Source organism: Chaetodon auriga, chromosome 21, assembly GCF_051107435.1.
Source record: "Chaetodon auriga isolate fChaAug3 chromosome 21, fChaAug3.hap1, whole genome shotgun sequence".
Classification (NCBI taxonomy): Eukaryota; Metazoa; Chordata; class Actinopteri; order Chaetodontiformes; family Chaetodontidae; genus Chaetodon; species Chaetodon auriga.
In genome coordinates this window covers 13,349,502-13,369,475 of record NC_135094.1, presented here as the reverse complement: position 1 = coordinate 13,369,475, position 19,974 = coordinate 13,349,502, and the positions used below count along the sequence as shown (strand labels likewise).

The window sequence follows — 19,974 nt, the reverse complement described above, 5'->3', positions numbered from 1 at the left end:
CGGTCAAAATTCAGACAGAGGTCGAGTTTGTTTGATCATAACTTCATATTTTTCCCTTTTCTCCTTCTTAACTTCAATCAACACGTCCTTTTTCGTGAACTTTAATCACACTGTCAAGAAGAAACCTGCCCATTTTCATGGTAATGTACCAACAGGGCTCCAGCAGTGCGCGCACACACTCTGATGACAGAAGTTATATTATGTGTGTGTGCTTCTGTGGAGACTTTTATTTTCTGAATGTAAAGCAAAACAAATTTGGAATGAATTAATAAAAAAAATCATCTTGGGGACGTTGAGGTATGGTTTAAAACACATCTTAATCTAATCCTGTGGTGCCATCTTGTGGTCGTAAAAATAAATCCAGCGCCCACTCTGGTGTCTTCAGGTGGTGCTGGGGGCCCTCTGAATTTCATTGATGTGTCGTGACTCTGGAGATACCAGATGAGGATGAGGATGACTTTCTAGTAAACAGAGTTAAGTCTCCCGATTGTTTGTTCTTCCTACAGCATTGAAATTAAACATTTTCATGAAAGCAAATCAAACAACAAAAGTCCTCACAGATGAGATTCCTTGGAGCAAATTATTTTAAAATAATGGTCTGTTGTCTAATGCACATCAGTGTGGAAACAGATGGGGACGCTTTGCTCAAGGGCACCTAATTAGTCTTGGGAGGTGACAGTGTCAAATTATAGGCCACAAAAATAGAATGATTATGTCAAACGTGTTAATTAATCATTAATCGTACACACACGGTAACACTGTCTATTATTGTTTCAAATCAGTCCTGCTATTTTCTGACAAAGAACATTTATTTTTTGTAATGTACAACGTTTTCTAAACATAAGACATTAAATATATCTTTTAAAAAATCTCAATGATGATTTAAATTAGATAGTGTGTTAGTAACCGTAGCAGTTATCTATGTGTTTACTGGCAGACACTACAGGTGAGTAAGATTAAAAAAAATGTGCTACGATTTAAGACCTCTGCCCACGTTAGTAGTCCAGTTCATGAAAGCAAAGAACTCCTGTGAGATTTATTTTGCACCACATAAATCAGGCTTCTGCAGGGACTAGTTAAAGTTATGAATTCACTAACAAATACAATCTGCTCTGTTCTCTACAGTAGTGCACATATGGTTAACTTTGAACTTTCATTAAACTTTGAACTTCATTTATGTATTCATTGTTATTTTATGACTAATCATTTTATCATTATTATCATTATAGTTATGATTAATATATGTTTATAGATAAATATTATTTGAAGAAATCCCGCTTCATTTGAACGCAGCACCCCGCTCGCAACCTGAGAGCCTACATTTCCCATCGGGCACCCTGTTTCACAGTGTGTGCGTCAATAATTTGTGCTCGGTGGAGAACAGGCTGCCGTGCCGTGAACAGTGACAGAGCGACAGAGGACAAACCGAAGGACCAAGGTTGTATTTAGCTCTATTTGCTTTTCAGCTTTTCATGTTTGACAGTATGAGACAGTTCAAGACATTTAGAGCGCTAATTCTTCTACAGACAATGGCGTATATTCCCTAAACTGATTGTACCAGTGGATTCTGTTAGCTTTCAGGTCAGCGTCGCATGTGTGCAGTCACAGTGATGCTAGCTTGTGATTGCAGTAGCTCTGTACATCAGTTGGTCTTATCTAAAATTGCACACACGCACACACGCCCGTCAGTGGGGCCATAATGTAACGATATTTGGCCTAAAAACAGAGGAGCGCAGCTATGTGACAGCGGGAATATTCCTCGGACGTTATTGCAATGTTTCTGTATGTTCTGTTGCCTCAGCTAGTTTTGTGTAACAGCTCTGTGTTGCAGCTTCCAGGCAGTCCCTCAGGCATGTTTGCGTCTGTAAGTGGAATTAGGTTCTGAACAGGAAGTCGTCTGCCTTAAATAGTGATCGGACACTCTGGGTTTGCTCGCTCATTCACGCTGTGTCTCTTACAGGTGTCCAACATGTCTGTGGATTGGGCAGGATATGGATACGCAGCCCTCGTCGCATCCGGGGGAGTCTTTGGTTACGTGAAAACAGGTATGTGCCCTATTAGATGTGAAAGAGGTGGCAGGTGTCAATCTCTGATTAGAATAATTACCATCACCCCATTTAAAAGTCTTCAGTAAGTTCGTCATCAAACTTAAAATATGTAAACACACCGGTGTGTGCATGCTCCTCAGTCCTGTGGCCGTCAGGTGCAGGTGTTGACCTGTCCTGTGTTCTTCCTGTTAGGCAGTGTCCCCTCCATGGCTGCTGGTCTTCTTTTCGGCGGCCTCGCAGGTTTTGGTGCCTATCAGGTCTCCAATGACCCCAATAACATTTGGGTGTCTCTCGGTTGGTATTCACACAATATATTTGCTGTGTATGCATTTGAATTAATGGAGTGTTTCTGAATGATAACAGTAATGTGTCTCTATGGTCAATATTTTCTACCACATGGTGTCTTCCAGCTACATCAGGAGCTATGACTGGCCTCATGGGAAGCAGGTTCTACAAATCCAGGAAGTTCATGCCAGCCGGCTTGATGGCTGGAGCAAGGTATCCACCCCCTTCAAATGACCAAACTGATTGCACGTGCATGAACATATGCTAGATGAAGTAACAGTGGTTTCCATCAAGGATGACTCTGACAGGATGTGGTGGTTAGCCCTGTGGAAGCAAATATACTCACTGTATTAGTCTGATGTACTCATGACGACTAAATTTGGCTCAAGGTGAATGTGATAGTTATTGTTGTTATTGCTTATACAGTTTCCAGTGCTCTGTGCATGGAGTCTGATCTTCTTGTCTTGTTCCAGTCTTCTGATGGTGGGAAAGCTTGGCCTGTCACTGCTCCAGAAACCCCAGGAGTCCTAATGGAGGGAAGAATTTGATGTGTGCTCCATCTTCTGTTTCTGTAGCAGCCTGCCAGTATTTGACACTGACTGTGGAAAGTTAATGCCATTTTGTAAAAAAAAACAAAAGTGTATATTTGAGGATGAAATATAGTACCGTGTTTATATAATATAAATCATTGTCTTGTCCTTTTTGAATTCAATTCAGTTCAGTTTTATTTATATAGCACCAAATCACAACAGAAGTTGTCTCAGGACACTTTCCACATAGAGCTGGTACAGACTATACTCTTTATCTACAGAGACCCAACAATCCCCTCATGAGCAAGCACTAGGCAACAGTGCTGAGGAAAAACTTCCTTTTAACAGGCAGAACCAGGCTGTGGGTGGGCGGCCATCTGCCTCGACCGGTTGGTCAGTAAAAGTGACAGTTCTAATAACAGACTCTTAACTTTATGTAGTATATATAGCATAGCATATACATATATATTTATGTGTGTGATATATGTACATATTGGTAACAGATAGTATATGTATGTAATGCAGCAGTAGTTGCAGTGGATGTCAGGCAGGGCCATGGCAGGAGACATAGCTATAATCCACAATCTGTGTCCAACCACAATCCATGGGAACCTGTGAGACGACAAAGCGCAAAGACTCCAGGGAAGAAGCCAAGTTTGTAGCATGCCATGGCGGAAAGGAAAGCATGCAGGTGGAGAGGGAGAGAAGAGCAGACGAGCTCGGTGTATCACTGGAAGTCCCCCAACAGTCTAACCCTATAGCAGCATAACTAAGGGCTGGTCCAAGGCAAGCCTGAGCCAGCCCTTACTATAAGCTTTATCAAAAAGGAAAGTTTTAAGCCTACTCTTAAATGTTGAGACGGTGTCTGTTTCCTGGACAAAGACTGGGAGATGGTTCCACAGGACAGGAGCTTGATAGCTAAAGGATCTGGCTCCCATTCTGTTTTTGGAGACTTCAGGAACCATAAGTAAGCCTGCATTTTGGGAACGCAGTGTTCTAGTGGAGTAATAAGGAACTATGAGCCCTATAAGATAAGGTGGTGTCTGACCATTTATGGTTTTGTAATGAATGCAACATGAACTTTCATATATTAATTGTATAAAATGTTTACAAAATGATCAGTTAATTCAATGTGTAACCCACTTCCTCTGCACGCCTTCCGATTCCTCTCTGCACCCCATCATGGACTCTGTGTTGTGATTTGTGGTGGGGTGTTGTACAGAGGGAAACAGACACCAGACGCAGGGTTCGGGACTGTGGTCGGGACCTTGACTGCACTTTACTGCTTGCGCCACAGAAACCAAAAAAAAAAAAAAAAATCCTCATCTCTGTCGCTTACAGCACCTTACAGGCAATGAAAAAAGAAACTTTTAACTTGGCATCCTTTAACATGCTCAGAAAATAATGTAGCATTGAACAAAAATATATAATTTCAATTAAATAAAGATTATAATTCCACAAAATTAAATAAAGCACTCTGCGAGGAATAACTGTAATAAAAATAAATAGCTGAAATAAATATTAAGTGACAAAAAAACTAATGCTCCGTCGTTCTCTACCTACACTGAATCTCATTATGAAATGTAAAAAGTCAGAAAACACAAGTACTTTACACTAAACTCATGCTGAACGTTAGCATGTTACGTAAACATACAGAAAAAATAACTAATTTCACAGAGTGGCTGATTTTAGCACTGACATTTCATTGTAATGCGGGCCGCCGTTAACACTGTTAACCTTACAGGCAAAAGTGAACTTTGAACATTATGCAGGAATTGCTAAATGTGCTTTGGTATAGCAAGCGCAACAGTGACATCTAGTAACTCATTCAAGCTACTGCTTTACAAATGCATAATGCAAAGAAGTGTGCCATTGTCATAAGTTATCAGAATAAGTTGAAGTAATAATTTTTATAGCCATTACACCATAGTTTTTTTATCAGTCACCATATGGTGAATAAAAACAGGGGGGGTCTTAAATAAAATGCTTTGTCATCAGTAGTAAAACAATACTTGACAATAAATAATAGTGTTAAAAATGGCAATGACATTTAAATCCTACTCAAAATGTCCCAACACTAACAGTAGAATTGGCTCAGACTGGACCCTTCAGGAATGCAGTGGGATTGTCTTGCAGACAGTAAAAGTCTTGGTTCAACATCATGGCAACAGTCAGACTCACATCAGACTCTGGAAACAATGTAATGATATTTAGTCAAAAAACAGACGAGCGCTGCTGTGACAGCAGGAAGATGTTTCTGTATGTTCTGTTGCCTCAACTGGTTTTCTGTAACAGCTCTGTGTTGCAGCTTCCAGGCAGTCCTCCAGGCATGTGTGTGCGTTTGTAAGTGGAATTAGGTTCTGAACAGGAAGTCATCTGCCTTAAATAGTTCCCAGACACTCTGGGTTTGCTCGCTCATTCACGCTGTGACTCTGACAGGTGTCCAACATGTCTGTGGATTGGGCAGGATATGGATACACAGCCCTCATCGCATCTGGGGGAGTCTATGGTTACATGAAAACAGGTATGTGCCCTATTAGATATGAAAGAGGTGGAAGGTGTCACTGTGGGAGATTAGATCAGATTATAGTGATATTGCTATAAGAATTGTTTTCTTGCTTGTTTGTTGAATCTCTGATGAAGTCTTCAGTAAGTTCGCCATCAAACTTAAAATATGTAAACACACCAGTGTGTGCATGCTCCTCAGTCCTGTGGCCGTCAGGTGCAGGTGTTGACCTGTCCTGTGTTCTTTCTGTTAGGTAGCATCACCTCCATAGCTGCTGGTGCTCTTTTTGGTGGCCTCGCAGGTTTTGGTGCCTATCAGGTCTCCAATGACCCAAATAACGTTTGGGTGTCTCTCGGTTGGTATTCACACAATAATTTTACTGTGTATGCATTTGCACAGGGATGAAGTGTTTCTGAATGATAACAGTAATGTGTCTCTATGGTCAACATTTTCTACCACATGGTGTCTTCCAGCTACATCAGGAGTTGTGTCTGGCCTCATGGGAAACAGGTTCTTCAGATCCAGGAAGTTCATGCCAGCCGGCTTGATGACTGGAGCAAGGTATCCACCCCCTTCAAATGACCAAACTGATTGTACATGCATGAACATATGCTAGATGAAGCCTACTGTCATACGCTGAAGCTATTAAATCTCTGAGAGCTAAAAGTCAAGAACAGGGATGTGATATTCTCTCTACTTTTTTTTTTTTTTTCTCTTTTTTAAATCGTGACATTTTCCTTTTTCAGTCATTATACAATTTCCAGTGCTCTGTGCATGGAGTCTAATCTTCTTGTCTTGTTCCAGTCTTCTGATGGTGGGAAAGCTTGGCCTGACACTGCTCCAGAAACCCAAGGATTCCTAATGGGGTGAAGATTTTGATGTGTCCTCTATCTTCTGTTTCTGGAAAGTTAATGTCATTTTGTAAAAAAAACAAAAATGTATATTTGAGGATGAAATATAGTAACATGTTGATATAATGTGAATGGTTGTCTTGTCCTTTTTGAATGAATGCAACATCAACTTTCATATATTTATTTGTATAAAATGTTTACAAAATGTTCAGTTAATTCAATGCATAATACAAAGAGGTGTGCAGTTGTCTTAAGTTATCAGAATAAGTTGAAGTGATCATTTTTATAGCCATTACAACACAGGGTTTTTTTTTTATCAGTCACCATATGGTGAATGAAATCAAGGGGGATCTTACTGCAGGGACCATTAATAAATGTTAATGCTTTGTCATCAGTAGTAAAACAATACTTGACAATAAAAACTAGTGTAAAAAATGCTACTGTACTTCATTTAAATCCTACTCAAAATGTCCCAACACTAACAGTCAAATTGGCTCACACTGGATCCTTCAGGAATGCAGTGGGATTGTCTCGCAGACAGTAAAAGTCTTGGTTCAGCATCATGGCAACAGTCATCAAAACACAGTTTGATAACACAGTCACAGCACATTTACAGTTACATCTACACGTCAGGCTCTCCGGAAACAAAACTATGCCACTGTGGCATAAACCATGTCTCCTAAAAAACAATGTGGGATACATCATGTACGTCTTTTGTGACACTACTGTACCATCTACCTCCATGCTGGATTTTTTTTGAAGATGTCATTTGTTTCAGAGGACAAACTTTCACACGCAGAATCTCCTCCGTGTTTTAGGTTGTGTGTGGTTAAAACTGTGCTTAGGGTTAACTTAGTCAAAGACCACTAGGCAACACAGTCCAACAAGCAGTAGAGGCTGCGCCAGCCTCTTTCTGAACTACCGATTTCCACCATATTTGGATGTCCAGTCCACCCTGCCGTGGACAGGCTGTACAGCAGGAGCTCTGGTCAGGAGATTGCCAGAGGTTTTCCCCAGGGCTGAGTAGCTGCTGCCCTTCATCTGAGTCCTGTCTGCCCTCCTCTTCCAGCCCTCGTAATCTAGAGTAACATGCCAGTCAGTCAGTTTATCTCCAGTATATATACATACATATCCAGGTGTCTGCCTTCATTAATGCGAGGCACATTCACACCAGCTAAACAGATAGGATTTGATTTTTAAAAACCCTCATAGCAACTATTAGAAAATGGCAATACCTTCATTAGTTTCACTCAAAGATGAGTTGGATATGGGCTTGGCCTTGGCAGATTTTTGTTTGTCTTTTTTGTTATCAGGAGAAGAAGAAAGATTGACTGAAAGAGTGAAGACAAGAGAAGAAAAATGTCTCAGTGAGCGAGAGTTTGGCTGGAAACATAGCAAATGAGAAAGTGGAAACTGAATAGAGAAAAGGAGTGAAGGACTAGGGATAGTCAGGCATGGAGGAATGGCTGAGACGGGACGACCATACAAGACAGCAGTTATTCTTACAGGATACGGACATAGCGTTTACTTAGGATTAAGATATGATGATGAGTGCAACCAGTTGAGCCAGATAAGTGCGGCCATGAGGAGGTTATCTGATCTAAAAGTATCAACAATTATTTTGTTAGCTTTACACGGATGGAATAAAATCTTACTTGAGTGCTGGCCAGCCAGAGGCGCAAGCTGGATTCTCTGTCCCACCGAGCCCACCTCTTTCTTTTGGAATGAGGGCATATAAGCACCAGAGAGGTTGTATTTGGTGCTTACAAAGTTGCCTAAAGAGAAGACAGATGTGGTTAAAACACAAACACATACAAATGAAGAAAACTTGAGTAAACACACCTAATAGATGTTTTCACACATGGCTTTACTGAGACAAATTCTCTGTGTGAACATGTATGCGGTAGCTCCTGCATATGCAACAGCTCCTGAGGACCCAACAGTGACTAAGATCAAGTGATTGAAGTCATTCAGCTTTTCCAGTGACACCATCGGTCTGCTTCACCTGCAGTCACAGATGGTTATCAGTATAATTAGTGAAAAGCCTCATTGTTCCCTTATGAAGATGTTGTGGTTGTAGTGCAATTTAGCATCTATTTAGCAACTGGAGCCCTTAGTTCTCTGCTTAAACTGTGTATTTGCACCCTCGTCTCCTGCAGAGCCTTGAGCAGCTGGTTTCTTTCACATGTTAAGTCGCTGGCTGAATACCCGAAGCCACCAAACTAACTACGACTACAATGTGCACACACAAAAGAGCTTCAGCATGACAAGTAACTTGCGGTGAAAGAGTCAGAGATATCTAAATGAACAGCATTGCCTCCAACTGTAAAATACAACAAAACCATTCATGTGACGTCATCTCAGTGAAATACCTTTGGAGAGATCAATTTTCTCCAGTATTCTTTCTTTAACAACCGTTTTCTCTGGTGGGCTATCCACAGATTGAGACGCATTCTCTTCTAGTCTCACAGCAAATAGTAGAGTTGGAGCAAATGTGCATGCAATCAGAGAGAAAGAAGGATGAGAAAAACAGACATGGGTGAGAAAATTGAGAGAAAAACCATGTACATGTGAGCACTGAAAAAAGGAACAATTTAAAAATGATATTCACGGGTAATGGTATCAAAACAAACGCTGTGTGCGTGAGTGTTGGGACAAATGAGAAGGGGGTGCAGTTGAGGGCCATTTAAGGAACACTTGATCTTACACCGACAGTCTTAATCTCATGAATAAGCAATGGGGAGGGAGAGACAAGGCGACAGAAAGAGGCAGAAGAAGACAGGGAAGGAGGGATCACAGCGGGGACCCATATTATGTGTCTGTCTACATGACAAATGATTTATTGAGGTGTCCCATCTCAAAAGTCGCAGACGCTTAGGCTCACTCCAACAAGGCTCTGGTCAATGACCCCATAACTACTGATCAGGAGACATTAGCTGCATCGTTAGCATTTAGAGCCTTTGTGTCACAGGGGACAGGTCATATTAAGTAACAGCAGGTGACACTGACAGTCGCCAGGTTTCCACTGCCTGGCAAAATGAGGCTGCATTCATCATTTACAGTGCAGTACGTACAGTATATCTCTGAATAAATAGCTTTATTGCTGAATTTTGTAGTCAACCATAATGTTTTAGCACAGTCATAGATTCTCCAAAGGATAGTTATTTTTGCTAGAAGGTACAACATTGTTTTGTCATATTTTATGTGGGATTCACAGTGTATGTCCCCAGTGGGTGCAATGTGTTGTTATTATGCAACATTTATGTCCAGGTGAGGGGAAAAATAAACACTGAGAGGGAGTGAAATATTCACTGAAACATCAGGACACAAAAGCTAGCAAATGTAACAGGATACTTGCATTAAAAACCCTTGATTTGCCTTTTCTTTTTTTATGACATGCTGGTTTTTGATGCTACTTGTAATTCTCCGTTTATCAGGGAAAATGCATGAATATCCTGGGACATAACTCTTTCAGCTCCTTTCTACATTATGAGAGCTCTGAGACAGAAAACACTTTTTTTAAATGCATGATTTCTTCAACATGTACTTACCTGCGTTGGCTCTGGTGATAGATAACCCTCCTCCAATAGGAGCAAGGGGTTTATTTACAGTGTTGGAAGAGTTCTCCCACAGATCCCGCAGCGTCATACCACTCAGCTCCTTATCTCCAGAAGAAGTCTGATGTTTGCTGATCAATCCTTAAGGCAACAGAAATGATGTAATGTCAAAACACCCACCCAAATGTTGCATTTTTCTAAAACTGGCACATCAGGTGGCTCCAAATTAATAAAGTGATCCCTTATTGTTTTTACTTGATATGAGGATGATGCTTCTCGCATGATCTATTGAAAGTCAGTCACCATAATGCTTGAATTACAGAATCTCCAAATAGCAACAAAGCCCTTAATCACACAATCACAGGACATCTGATGGAAAGAAAAACTGGGTAGCCATAAAGAAAAAGTGCTTGTGATATAATTCCATGCATTTTTCTACAAAACCTGATTAAATTAAATTAATTAAATCATTGACATTTGCGTGAGTGGACCAGCTGATATAGGTTTCTGAGGGTTCATTGAGATAGTAACTTCATTCAGGACGTCTGCAAACAGGGAGTTCATTACACAGGCTATTTTTCAAAAGGTAATTAGATCTCCCAGCAGTCAAGCTTGGCAGTAAGTCACCTGACACAGATACAGTAAATCTTATAAATACATTTCCATGTGAGTTCAAATGGGGAACTGAGGCAAAGCCATAAAGAGAAGGGAAAAATTGTTTGTATAACACTAAATTATGATGCCCTCTTTCCAATGATAAAAATGATCTGATAGGCTGTCAGTCATGGAGTCTTACCTGGTAAGTATCGTGACTGGCTCAGATAGTGCTGCCGTGCTGCAGATCCTGGGAGATTGGAGTCCATTTGGCCAATCTTAATGTTGTTGGGTAATTTAGTAACTGTGCTGAAGGAATACAGAGGTTTCTGCTCCTTGGGCCTGAAAACAGAAACCGGACACTTAGAGGTCTGCAACCAAAAAGCATCTCATTTTATTACAAAGTCTTGAATGAGTGTCCTTCTCCTCTGTTTGTTACACATTTATACATTTACCAAATAATTCAGACAGATTAGGCAGAAAATATTGCATGTACATATATAATTTTACAAACTATATGAAAATGATAAAATGCTTCCTGAGTGTCAGTGCTTCAATTTTTGTCATATTGCTTGTCCAGTTCTGTTCAAACATGGCAGCACTGACTGTGGGCGGCGCTCCTTAGGGCTCCTCTCGTCCTCTGCATTCCCTAGGCTGGGTTTCTTGGAGTTGGAGGCAGCAGCTTCTGACGGGTCAGGCTCCTCCCAGCTGTCTGAGGTCTTGGCCACAGTCTGGCCCCAGCGACGACGGCCACTCTTAAGCACCCCCATCCCACCACCACCAACAGTGTTCTCGCTGCCCAGCGATGCTGCTTTCTGCAGAGGAAGACAATAGAATAGGTGTCCACACAAACTGTCACATTTAAATTGATAAACTCTGTCTTACTAATTTAACTCCAGCTCTCAGCTATTTTCATTGTCCAACAAGTCTCACCCCTCAGAAAAGGATTTGCAAAGTCAGGGGCCAGAAGGACTCCTTTATGTACAAGTATTCTGGCAAACCCAGCCTATTTATCTGCATAATCTTAAGTGCTTTCATTTTATTACACATGCAATACAATAAATGAGGTTGTGATTTACAGAAAGACACTCACTGCAAGGCCGAGGCCTCCTGGTTTACTCTCAGTTTGGGGAAGGGGGATCTGTTGAAGAGGCTGATGATGCTGCTGCTGCTGGTTTCTGCAGGAGGATGTGGAGGCTTTGGATTCAGAGGAAGACTGCTGGGGATCGGTCTTGGGCTCCGAGGCCTGCTTCTGGCCCAGTGGCCTGGCTTGGACCTTCTTGACCTCCTGGCTCTGAGGACGAGGCCCTAAGATCTGGCCCACCTGGAAGTATGGGTAACGCAGGGCCTAAACAGAAAGCAGAAAAGAATACAGATTGTAATTCTGTTATGAATATTCGGCAAGCATTGTTTTCTAGTAGAATGAAGATGTCCGCAACCTCATGTACTCCATAACACCAGAGCCACATGAGAGAACATGAACCTTGTACACCCAAAGTTTTTTTTTTTTATTCCATTCAAATATGTAATCATGCATTTTTGCTGAGTAAGTTCAAAATGAATCCAAATTACTTGCTCCTACACCTGGGAGCTTTGCAAGCACGGAATGGAAAAGCATTGTCACTCCCACTGGAAAGGTGTTTCATACGCAGAGCCCTAATTAGGGCCCACAGTCTCACTGTGTTATGTCTAACTATGTGATGACCACCTTTTGCTTATAATATGTGACACAGTGCACACCAGCAGAGGTAGAATATTGAGCAGTGGCAGAGGCAATACAGTATGGCTTAAGCACTACTTAAAATGACTGGGATCAGGATGCTAATGCAATCTGAGTATTGGAATTCCAGATAATCTGCATGTAGTGGAGAATGTTGCACTGTCATGGAAATTGCTTCTTTGAGAACAGGTATGTTTTTTTAGGATTAAGCGAAAAGTATGTCCAAATAGGTCCATGGAGTTCAGGTTATACTCTGGCCTCCAGAAAGACATGATATAACCACACCTTTAAACTCGACCTTGAGCCTCAGCTTTGCCTACCTGTACAGCAGTGGGTCTTTTTTTGGGGTCCCACTGCAGCAGGTCCCTCATCAGGGCGATAGCCTCATTGCTGGCATTGGGGATGAGGGTCTTCAGGTGGGTCGGCACACACTGGGGGAAACGAAAGTTCATAGCAGATGCTAGTTGGTAGCCCTCTGGCCAATCCGTCTAAGGGAAGAGACAATCACATGGTTATTCATTGTTTATTTAATATTGTAAATAAGCAATATTGTCTCAGTGTAGATAAATAATTTACTTTACACTGTCTATGGCTGTCTAAGTATAGCACGGAAATCCTATGTCACATACACATCAGTGGCAGTGGATGCCTGCCCATGCCTGCCCTTGTGGTGGAGGTCACAGATTTAGTACCTTGTCAGGTCATACCAAAAATGGGCTCTGACAGCTCTCTGCTTGGCAATCAGAGTAAATAGGCATGGATTTGGGGAAAGCCTTTGAAATGAAGTGGGCATCCTGTTCAGCATGGAGCACACTTAAGCTGCTTTGCACCACAGAGAGAGAACACTGGTCCTGGCCTATTTAAGTACTATTTACTTTTACACGATAAACATATTTTCTCTAAATAAACTTTATCATGTCATTGTGGATATTATTTCAATTAATTTCAGCATCCCAAATTTTTGTGTGATTACAGAATAAAAGTCAGTGATTTCCACCACTCTCCTTTCAGCTTCTTCTCACCTTTTTGACGGTGCCTAAGACTTGGCAGATTTTGAAGATCTCATCCACTTCACTGTTGCCGGGGAAAAGAGGTCTGAGAGTGTAGAGTTCAGCCATGATGCAACCCACAGCCCACAGGTCAATAGGAGAGCTGTAGGTCGACGACCGGAGCAGGACCTCTGGAGCTCGATACCTGGACAGAGAGCAGACTCAAATAAACCAGCCAACAACCCATACTGTAGAGAGCATAATGCTCACAGTGTGAATTTTACTTTTTTTTTTTTTTTTTGCTTGAACTCACAAGGAGTCTAGCACACTGTACTTGATGCACAGGCTTTCATCTGTGTTTTAGGTGGCTACTGATGCTTGGACAGTACTCTCACCATCTAGTTGATACATAGTCTGTGTAGGGAGGTTTGGAGCGGATCTCTCTGGCCAGTCCAAAATCTGCTATTTTCACCAGTTCTGGACCCATGCACAGCAGATTCTCTGGCTTCATGTCTCGATGAAAGAAACCTGCAGAAAAGTTAATATCGAGCTGAGCCACAGTTTAGAGAGAATAGCACCTTTTAATGGGGACTCTAAATGCAACCAAAGTGCAATCGTACGCAGCTATTCTATCACAGTATGTTAAATTCAAATGCTGCAGTAAGTTCAGATAACACAAGAAAAGGAATACTGAACAGCTGGTGAATGGATGCATATTTGCCTTTCACAGCAGTGGCCCTGGTTTGAGGGTATGTGTTCTCAAGGCTAGAGCATTCATCATTGACATATTTATTATCTAACTACGGCCACATTGTTTTGCTAACCTTAACCAAGTTGTTTTATTTGTCTAATCTTACTCGTACAGTTAGTTAGTTGCAACATGCAGATATTAAGAGGAATGTGTGAATAAAAATGTTGGCACATTGGCATTAATGAAAGTATTTACATATGAAGGCATTTTCAGATATACACAGTGGAGCTAAAATTTACAATGCTATTATAAAATATACTATGGCCGAGGTCTCTTAAATGTGTCTTCATAAAAACACACCTAGCAGGCATATTGAATGAAACATGTACATTGCAGGTATGTTATATTGTACATACTGAGCTAGTGGTATTCTAGCTGAGGGTCCCACTACATTGCAAGACTAAAACATCAATTAAAATATCAAACACACCCAAACCAAACTGGAAGGTCATGCTACCTTTGAGCAGGTAAAGAATGGTAGACTAAAGCCTCTTACCATGCTTATGTACAAAAACCAACCCAGACAGCACTTGAAACAAGATGTTCCTAATTTCATTCTCTGAGAACATCTTATTCTCTCTAGCAGCAGTGCAAAGAGACAGAAAAGGAAGGAAAGAGGGGTAAAAGAGAAAAGAGAGAAAGAAACAGTTAAAGAGAAATCCTGAAAAGTTGAGTTCTGGATGTGTGGAGGCGAGGGCAGATTCCATAAGGCAAATATTAAGCTTGGTTGTGAGTGTGTTTTTTGAAAGATCTTTAAAATTTGCATCCTACATATGAGGCATCCACACATCCATTAATTACAAAAATGCAGACAGTGAGTTAGATGAGGCAGGTATGAAAGGTTCGCAAACAGCAAGATTCTGATCAATTAATCACCAATTGACAACTCAGGACTTTGGAAGAAATATTCCACACTTCAGAGCTTTACAGTTTTGTCATTACTCGTACAGCCACTCAATGAATCTTGCGGCATGCAACCACTCACGCAAGGCATGAAGGGAACACGGTACACCTACCATGTTTGTGAATAAATGACAGGCCTTGTAAAATCTGAAAGCTTATGTTTCGTATCACTGATTCAGGGAACAATTTTTTTCTGTAAACATAAAATTGGTAGAATTCTCATGAGTCTGCTAACATTAGCATCATCACTAAACAGCATTATGTTTGCCTTTGTACACATACACTGGTCAAATATGCTGAAAAACAACGCATACATGAAAATATACATTTAGCCACTAAACTGACTAGCTGTAAAACATCATGGGCTTCCTCGACTTGTCTGCACAAGACAAACCTTGGTGTGTACAGGTGCAGTGCAAACACAGGTTTCCAAACTAGCAAAAACCTCAGGGCTTCCCTCGCAGACAGTATTAGTCTGCTGTCTGCGGTGCGCATGGGAGAGCCGAATGTAGGGCAAGTGCAAACTTTTGACAGCATGGTGCCAGAAATATAATATGCTACACTGGAAGCCATTGAATTCCATCGGGTCATTGAAATTACATCACAATCTTATCAATATCTGGAACTGACCATGTTTCAGGCTTGTCAGTGTGGAAACTCCTGACCAGATGCTGACTTTTGGAAACACATTTGTGCTGTGTTCTGATAACTATACCACTGTTGTTAAATACCTTCTACAAATATTTGCATTGTAAAGTATTTCTGGTCTTACCTGTCCTTCATAAGCTGGTAGAGGTTCTCCTTCATATACTCAAAGACAAAGTACAGGTGATCATTCTCTCTGATTACCTCCTTCAGTTTCACCACATTCGCATGATTCAGCTTCTTCAGTGACTGGTGTGACAAATCATGGAAAAGGGCAAGAATAACAGCACTCATGGTTTATATTAGACATAAAACACAGAATTGTTCTAAAATGACATTAAATGTTTACAATTATGAATCAGAATCAAATGGCAGAGAGAGTCAAACAGTTCAGTGTAATGGTGGTTATCATTAGTTGGTAATAACTGGAAGCTGCACAGGACGAGACTGCAGAATTTTTGTAAAGCATACAATACAAATGACAGTCCCTGAGCCTGATTTCAGCGTGTGACATTTGAAAGTGTGGGTTACATAGCTAATTTGCAATATTCTAAATGCAAAGATACACAAAGAAAGTTTTTCAGGCAACAGTGCTTAGCAGCTGTCTCCCCCTGTTGCCAGTTACTGGAAGTACTGCTGCTATCAACTGTCCCATAACCTGCCCATGGTGTCACCATCCTCACCTTCACCTCTCTGAGGTTCATACATTCTTCCCATGAATAAAACTTCCTCTTCATTCTGTGAAGTAAAGTCAAAAGCACACGTTAATTTGGAGTACGGATTAAATATGCATCACCTAAAGAACAGAAGACAACACACTGGCGGGCCGTATTTATTACCTCCAACAAACAGTCGAGCCATTACCTTCACAAAATTCCTTTGTGTGTCTCCATCAATAATTCAGCTTTTTTAAGGCATCTCTAATTTCAGCTCATTTCGTTTCAAGAACACCAGCAAAAGCTGTAGATTGTAAAATGATATTAAGTGATTGTTGCCATTGTTGCTTGAATTAAGTGCAAAACACATCTTGACTCAGCTGACACATTGTCTGTTTTATCGCATCATGTGCTGTCATATACATGAAAACAAGGACACCTTTACGATAGTTTATCATCTCTGATCAGTGTTACCTTTCCCTCTAACTAGAATTATGCAAGAGTTACAGAACGTGCTGATACTTTTTCTCCTTTCTGGGCACCTGCCAGTTTCGGCTGTCCCTTCCACAATGTCAGCAACCTGACACACTCCCTCTACTTTCACTCCCTTTCACCGTCACCACATGTATTGTCTTGCATGGTAACCAAATGATCAACCAGTGGACACATCTCCCCGGTTTCTCATCTATTATTGAACCCTGCTGCCACGCTGCTGAAACAAAGGCATGTAAGCTAGTTTGTTTGCCCTGGTGATAGCCGGAAACCAGTGGCCCTTAGCCCTAGATTTCACTTTGAACTCCTGTTAGTGTGATGTTTATCTGGGGCTCAGAAAAAATCATTGCGTGGGATAGTTGTAGTTTATATACAGTATATGTATTTTTTTAAGTATATCGGCTTTGCAAAAGTTCTATGTTCAATATATAAGCTACATTTACATTTATTGTGAGCAACGTGTAAAGCACTGTAAAAACTGTACAAAGAAACAATATCATAATATTAAACTAACCAAACTCTCACTTTTACAATTCTTAGACCACTGTGCTAATACAATACTAATATACTTTAATGTCTAGCAAAGAAAGACAAGAGAGACAACAATTAAAGTTCCCCTCTAGACATGTTTTAAAGTGGACCAAAATCAGGAACTAGCAGACATATCGGAATGGTCAGTGTAGTTATCATCTTTTATTTGTTTAACGTTTGAATCTCAGATTTGAAGTACACAGACATTTACCCCTTCAGGAGAGGAAAAATCTCTCTAGTGAGAAACTTTGCTCCAAGTCGGTAAAGTCAAGGTCAGAAATTTTAGGGGGCATAAGAAAAACAAAATTTTGAGTGGCAATCTCTAAGACAAAAAATGCAAAATATCATTATCTTTACCTCTTGATAGCCACCAGTTCTCCAGACTCGTTGCTTCTCCCCATCAACACGCTGCCATAGGTGCCATCACCCAGCTGCTTCAGGGTGGTGTAGCGATTCATCATCTCTCAAGACGGTATCATCAGTTTGTTAACTTTCTGTATTCATAAAACAAGTCTTGGAAACACAGCGCTGATTCATTGATCAAATATCTTTCCTGTTTCCTGTCCTCTTCTGCTGACGAAATCTCTTTGTTTCAGAGCTCTTCTCCAAAAGAGTTCAATCGTTCTTTTCCCAGGCTAGATTTTTAGTTGGCCAATATGTGACGATGCACACCAACTCTTGAAGTTCAAAACACATCTTGCAGTAACTGATCCGTTGTTAGAAAGGCTGGATCCTGGGAATGTGGGTCAGCCAACAGTTGACATTGTGCCTTTGCAGTCCCTCAGAGACAGAAAAGAAATACACATTAGGAGCAACAACAGATACAGTAGTTACCAATCAACTTCTAATATAATGACATTTAGAGGCTTTACCCACTCCTGAAAATTCCACCAAAACAGGATTTATTACAGCTCTAAGGACAAAGAAAAGCAAGCACCACTTAGTGTTTTTCCATCAGTGAAGAGGATTAAGTGTGTATCTCACTTGTAGGAGGCTCCAACATGACCACCCAAGGGAGATGACACAGCCAGCCCAAGGCAGATTAGGCCAACGGGGATGTAAATAGGATGTTACATCACCATCGTGCTTACCGGCATCCACTACCTTTCCCAAGCGCCCTGCCCGGCAAGAGGATTTGATTGACGCCACAGTGATCACACTGTTATTATTGTAGATTGACCCAAAGGACTTCTTAAAAGTCACAGAAGCAAAAACAAAGTGGTTGTCAGACCTCCATGACAATGATATTCTTTATTTTCCTAAATGCATATTTGTCCACTGTTTCGTTTTGGATGGCAACACGCTGCCCTAAATGTTTTCCTTTCTATAATGCAATTGTATCATATCCACATATGTAGTCTGACATCGGCCTCATAACTAATGTCTTACAGACAGTGATGTGAACTGAGTCACCTCACTGGAACCTTTTAAGCCTAATTTATCCTTTTGCACGGGGGATTAATGTTGGGTTGTCCAGTACATGTGCTATTTCTTAAATAGAATATCCAGACAAAGTCTGTGCCAAAAAAGTGCCAAATGATGTGCAGCATGATGTCCCCGCAATTGAACATAATTCTATAGACCTACAATTAACTGTTGTGCACTATCAAAGAACTCACATAATGTTTTTCTTGAGCAAGGCAGTTAACACAGGTGGTGCTGGTTAAACAGCGGTCGCACAGTGTGCAGAGTAAGACCTGACTGGACCTTAATGGATAGTAAAACCTGTTTCCTTGAGTACTGACCTGCTTTATTTAGGTTAAAGGATACTGTAGCAGGTAAGCCGGGACAGGTAAACAAAATGAGATTAGCGTTCATTTCATTGAATGGGGCGACAAACTCCCATCGACAGGCAGAGAATGATGACCAAACTGGATTTAGCTCCATGATTCTTGCTAATCATTTAATGAATGAATCATCAGCGCAGCTACAAATACGTAAATGTTTAAAGATTTGTCATCCCTTTTGCACACTGTATAAAGACTTCTCAATTTATCTTTTTTTTTTTCCGCTACAAAGGAGAAATGATTCCTCTGAACCAAACCGTGTGATATCCACATCTCACTCAAACAATAAGGACAGGCTGAGAGGCCAGCCAGTCTGCTGGCCTGCACTCAGCTGTCACATATGGCAATCTGTTGTGGAGGGATTTAAAGGGAATTAAGAAGTATCCAGACCACATGACACGAGGAGGCTACTCAAGGTCAATTATATTGAAAGTACACGTGGACACTAACCTAACAGTGGACAAGAGACAGAGTACGATAAATTCGATTAGTTAATTTGTGGGTTACTGCGTTGCCCATCAGTAATGTTACTGTTATATCCACACATTCAACACACAGCAGGTTAGCCATAAAACAAAAGCATGAACATATAGCTTATCTCTGAAAACACAACAGTTTTGATTAACCAGCTAAACTTCTGGAAATAGACAATGTAGTTTGACAGTTACCAGAAAAAGAGGAAAACAATTGTTGTTGGCATGTCAGTTTTGACAGTTCAGCTGCTCAACCATCTTTGTTCAAGCCTATTCCTCTGTTTCTCCTTTCTCTTAGTTTCAAACTCACCATCTGGGGGTGTACAGTCCTTTTCCTTTGCCGTTGTCTGGGTTCGCTGATAACACGACGTCTTTCCAGATAAAAGTCTCGTTGCATCGAAACCTAACTGTTACGATAAAGGGCGCGTGTGTGCGTGCAACTGTTCTCCATGGCAACGGACACACAAACGCGACGACTGCTGTTTAAGTTGACAGGTGACAAGCGGCGCGTGCGGGCGCAATGCTTTGTGGGACTACGGAAGTGTAAAACCCATTCAGCAAATTGGGTGAATTAAGGGTAATCGCGACACATCGTAAACAGGACAATACAACTATGCAATGTCTATTCTCTCACATTAAGAGAGAAAATAAAAACT

General features: G+C 41.0%; 3 protein-coding genes across 9 annotated transcripts; 2 read left to right on the top strand and 1 right to left on the bottom strand.

Annotated features, from left to right (window-relative positions):
- The first annotated feature begins 1,330 nt into the window (after positions 1-1,330).
- LOC143339893 (transmembrane protein 14C-like) lies at positions 1,331-3,018 on the top strand. 3 transcript variants are annotated; one of them, XM_076761438.1, is made up of 5 exons: positions 1,331-1,438; positions 1,961-2,045; positions 2,241-2,342; positions 2,459-2,546; positions 2,807-3,018. In XM_076761438.1, exons 2-5 carry the CDS (start codon positions 1,970-1,972, stop codon positions 2,862-2,864), a joined length of 324 nt encoding a protein of 107 aa, XP_076617553.1. In that variant the 5' UTR covers positions 1,331-1,438; positions 1,961-1,969; the 3' UTR covers positions 2,865-3,018. The 3 variants fall into 3 exon arrangements, with proteins under 3 accessions (XP_076617553.1, XP_076617554.1, XP_076617552.1); XM_076761439.1 differs by lacking the exon at positions 1,331-1,438 and adding an exon at positions 1,464-1,581; XM_076761437.1 differs by lacking the exon at positions 1,331-1,438 and adding an exon at positions 1,589-1,864.
- A 2,016-nt stretch (positions 3,019-5,034) lies between these two features.
- On the top strand, positions 5,035-6,272 carry LOC143339892 (transmembrane protein 14C-like). Of its 2 annotated transcripts, none has more exons than XM_076761435.1 (5): positions 5,035-5,198; positions 5,303-5,387; positions 5,623-5,724; positions 5,843-5,930; positions 6,174-6,272. In XM_076761435.1, exons 1-5 carry the CDS (start codon positions 5,067-5,069, stop codon positions 6,229-6,231), a joined length of 465 nt encoding a protein of 154 aa, XP_076617550.1. In that variant the 5' UTR covers positions 5,035-5,066; the 3' UTR covers positions 6,232-6,272. The 2 variants fall into 2 exon arrangements, with proteins under 2 accessions (XP_076617550.1, XP_076617551.1); XM_076761436.1 differs by having other exon boundaries at positions 5,115-5,170; positions 5,299-5,387.
- Positions 6,273-6,387: 115 nt separating this feature from the next.
- mak (male germ cell-associated kinase) lies at positions 6,388-19,783 on the bottom strand. 4 transcript variants are annotated; one of them, XM_076761758.1, is made up of 16 exons: positions 19,629-19,783; positions 17,416-17,838; positions 16,063-16,117; positions 15,507-15,628; positions 14,328-14,410; positions 13,476-13,608; positions 13,114-13,285; positions 12,412-12,579; positions 11,465-11,719; positions 10,978-11,186; positions 10,574-10,713; positions 9,772-9,918; positions 8,593-8,679; positions 7,876-7,995; positions 7,456-7,551; positions 6,388-7,299 (listed from the first exon to the last, which is right to left on the bottom strand). In XM_076761758.1, the coding sequence occupies exons 2-16, from the start codon at positions 17,517-17,519 to the stop codon at positions 7,139-7,141; spliced, it is 2,052 nt and encodes a 683-aa protein (XP_076617873.1). In that variant the 5' UTR covers positions 17,520-17,838; positions 19,629-19,783; the 3' UTR covers positions 6,388-7,138. The 4 variants fall into 4 exon arrangements, with proteins under 4 accessions (XP_076617873.1, XP_076617874.1, XP_076617875.1 ...); XM_076761759.1 differs by lacking the exon at positions 19,629-19,783 and adding an exon at positions 17,931-19,610; XM_076761760.1 differs by lacking the exon at positions 19,629-19,783 and adding an exon at positions 17,935-19,610.
- Positions 19,784-19,974: the final 191 nt, after the last annotated feature.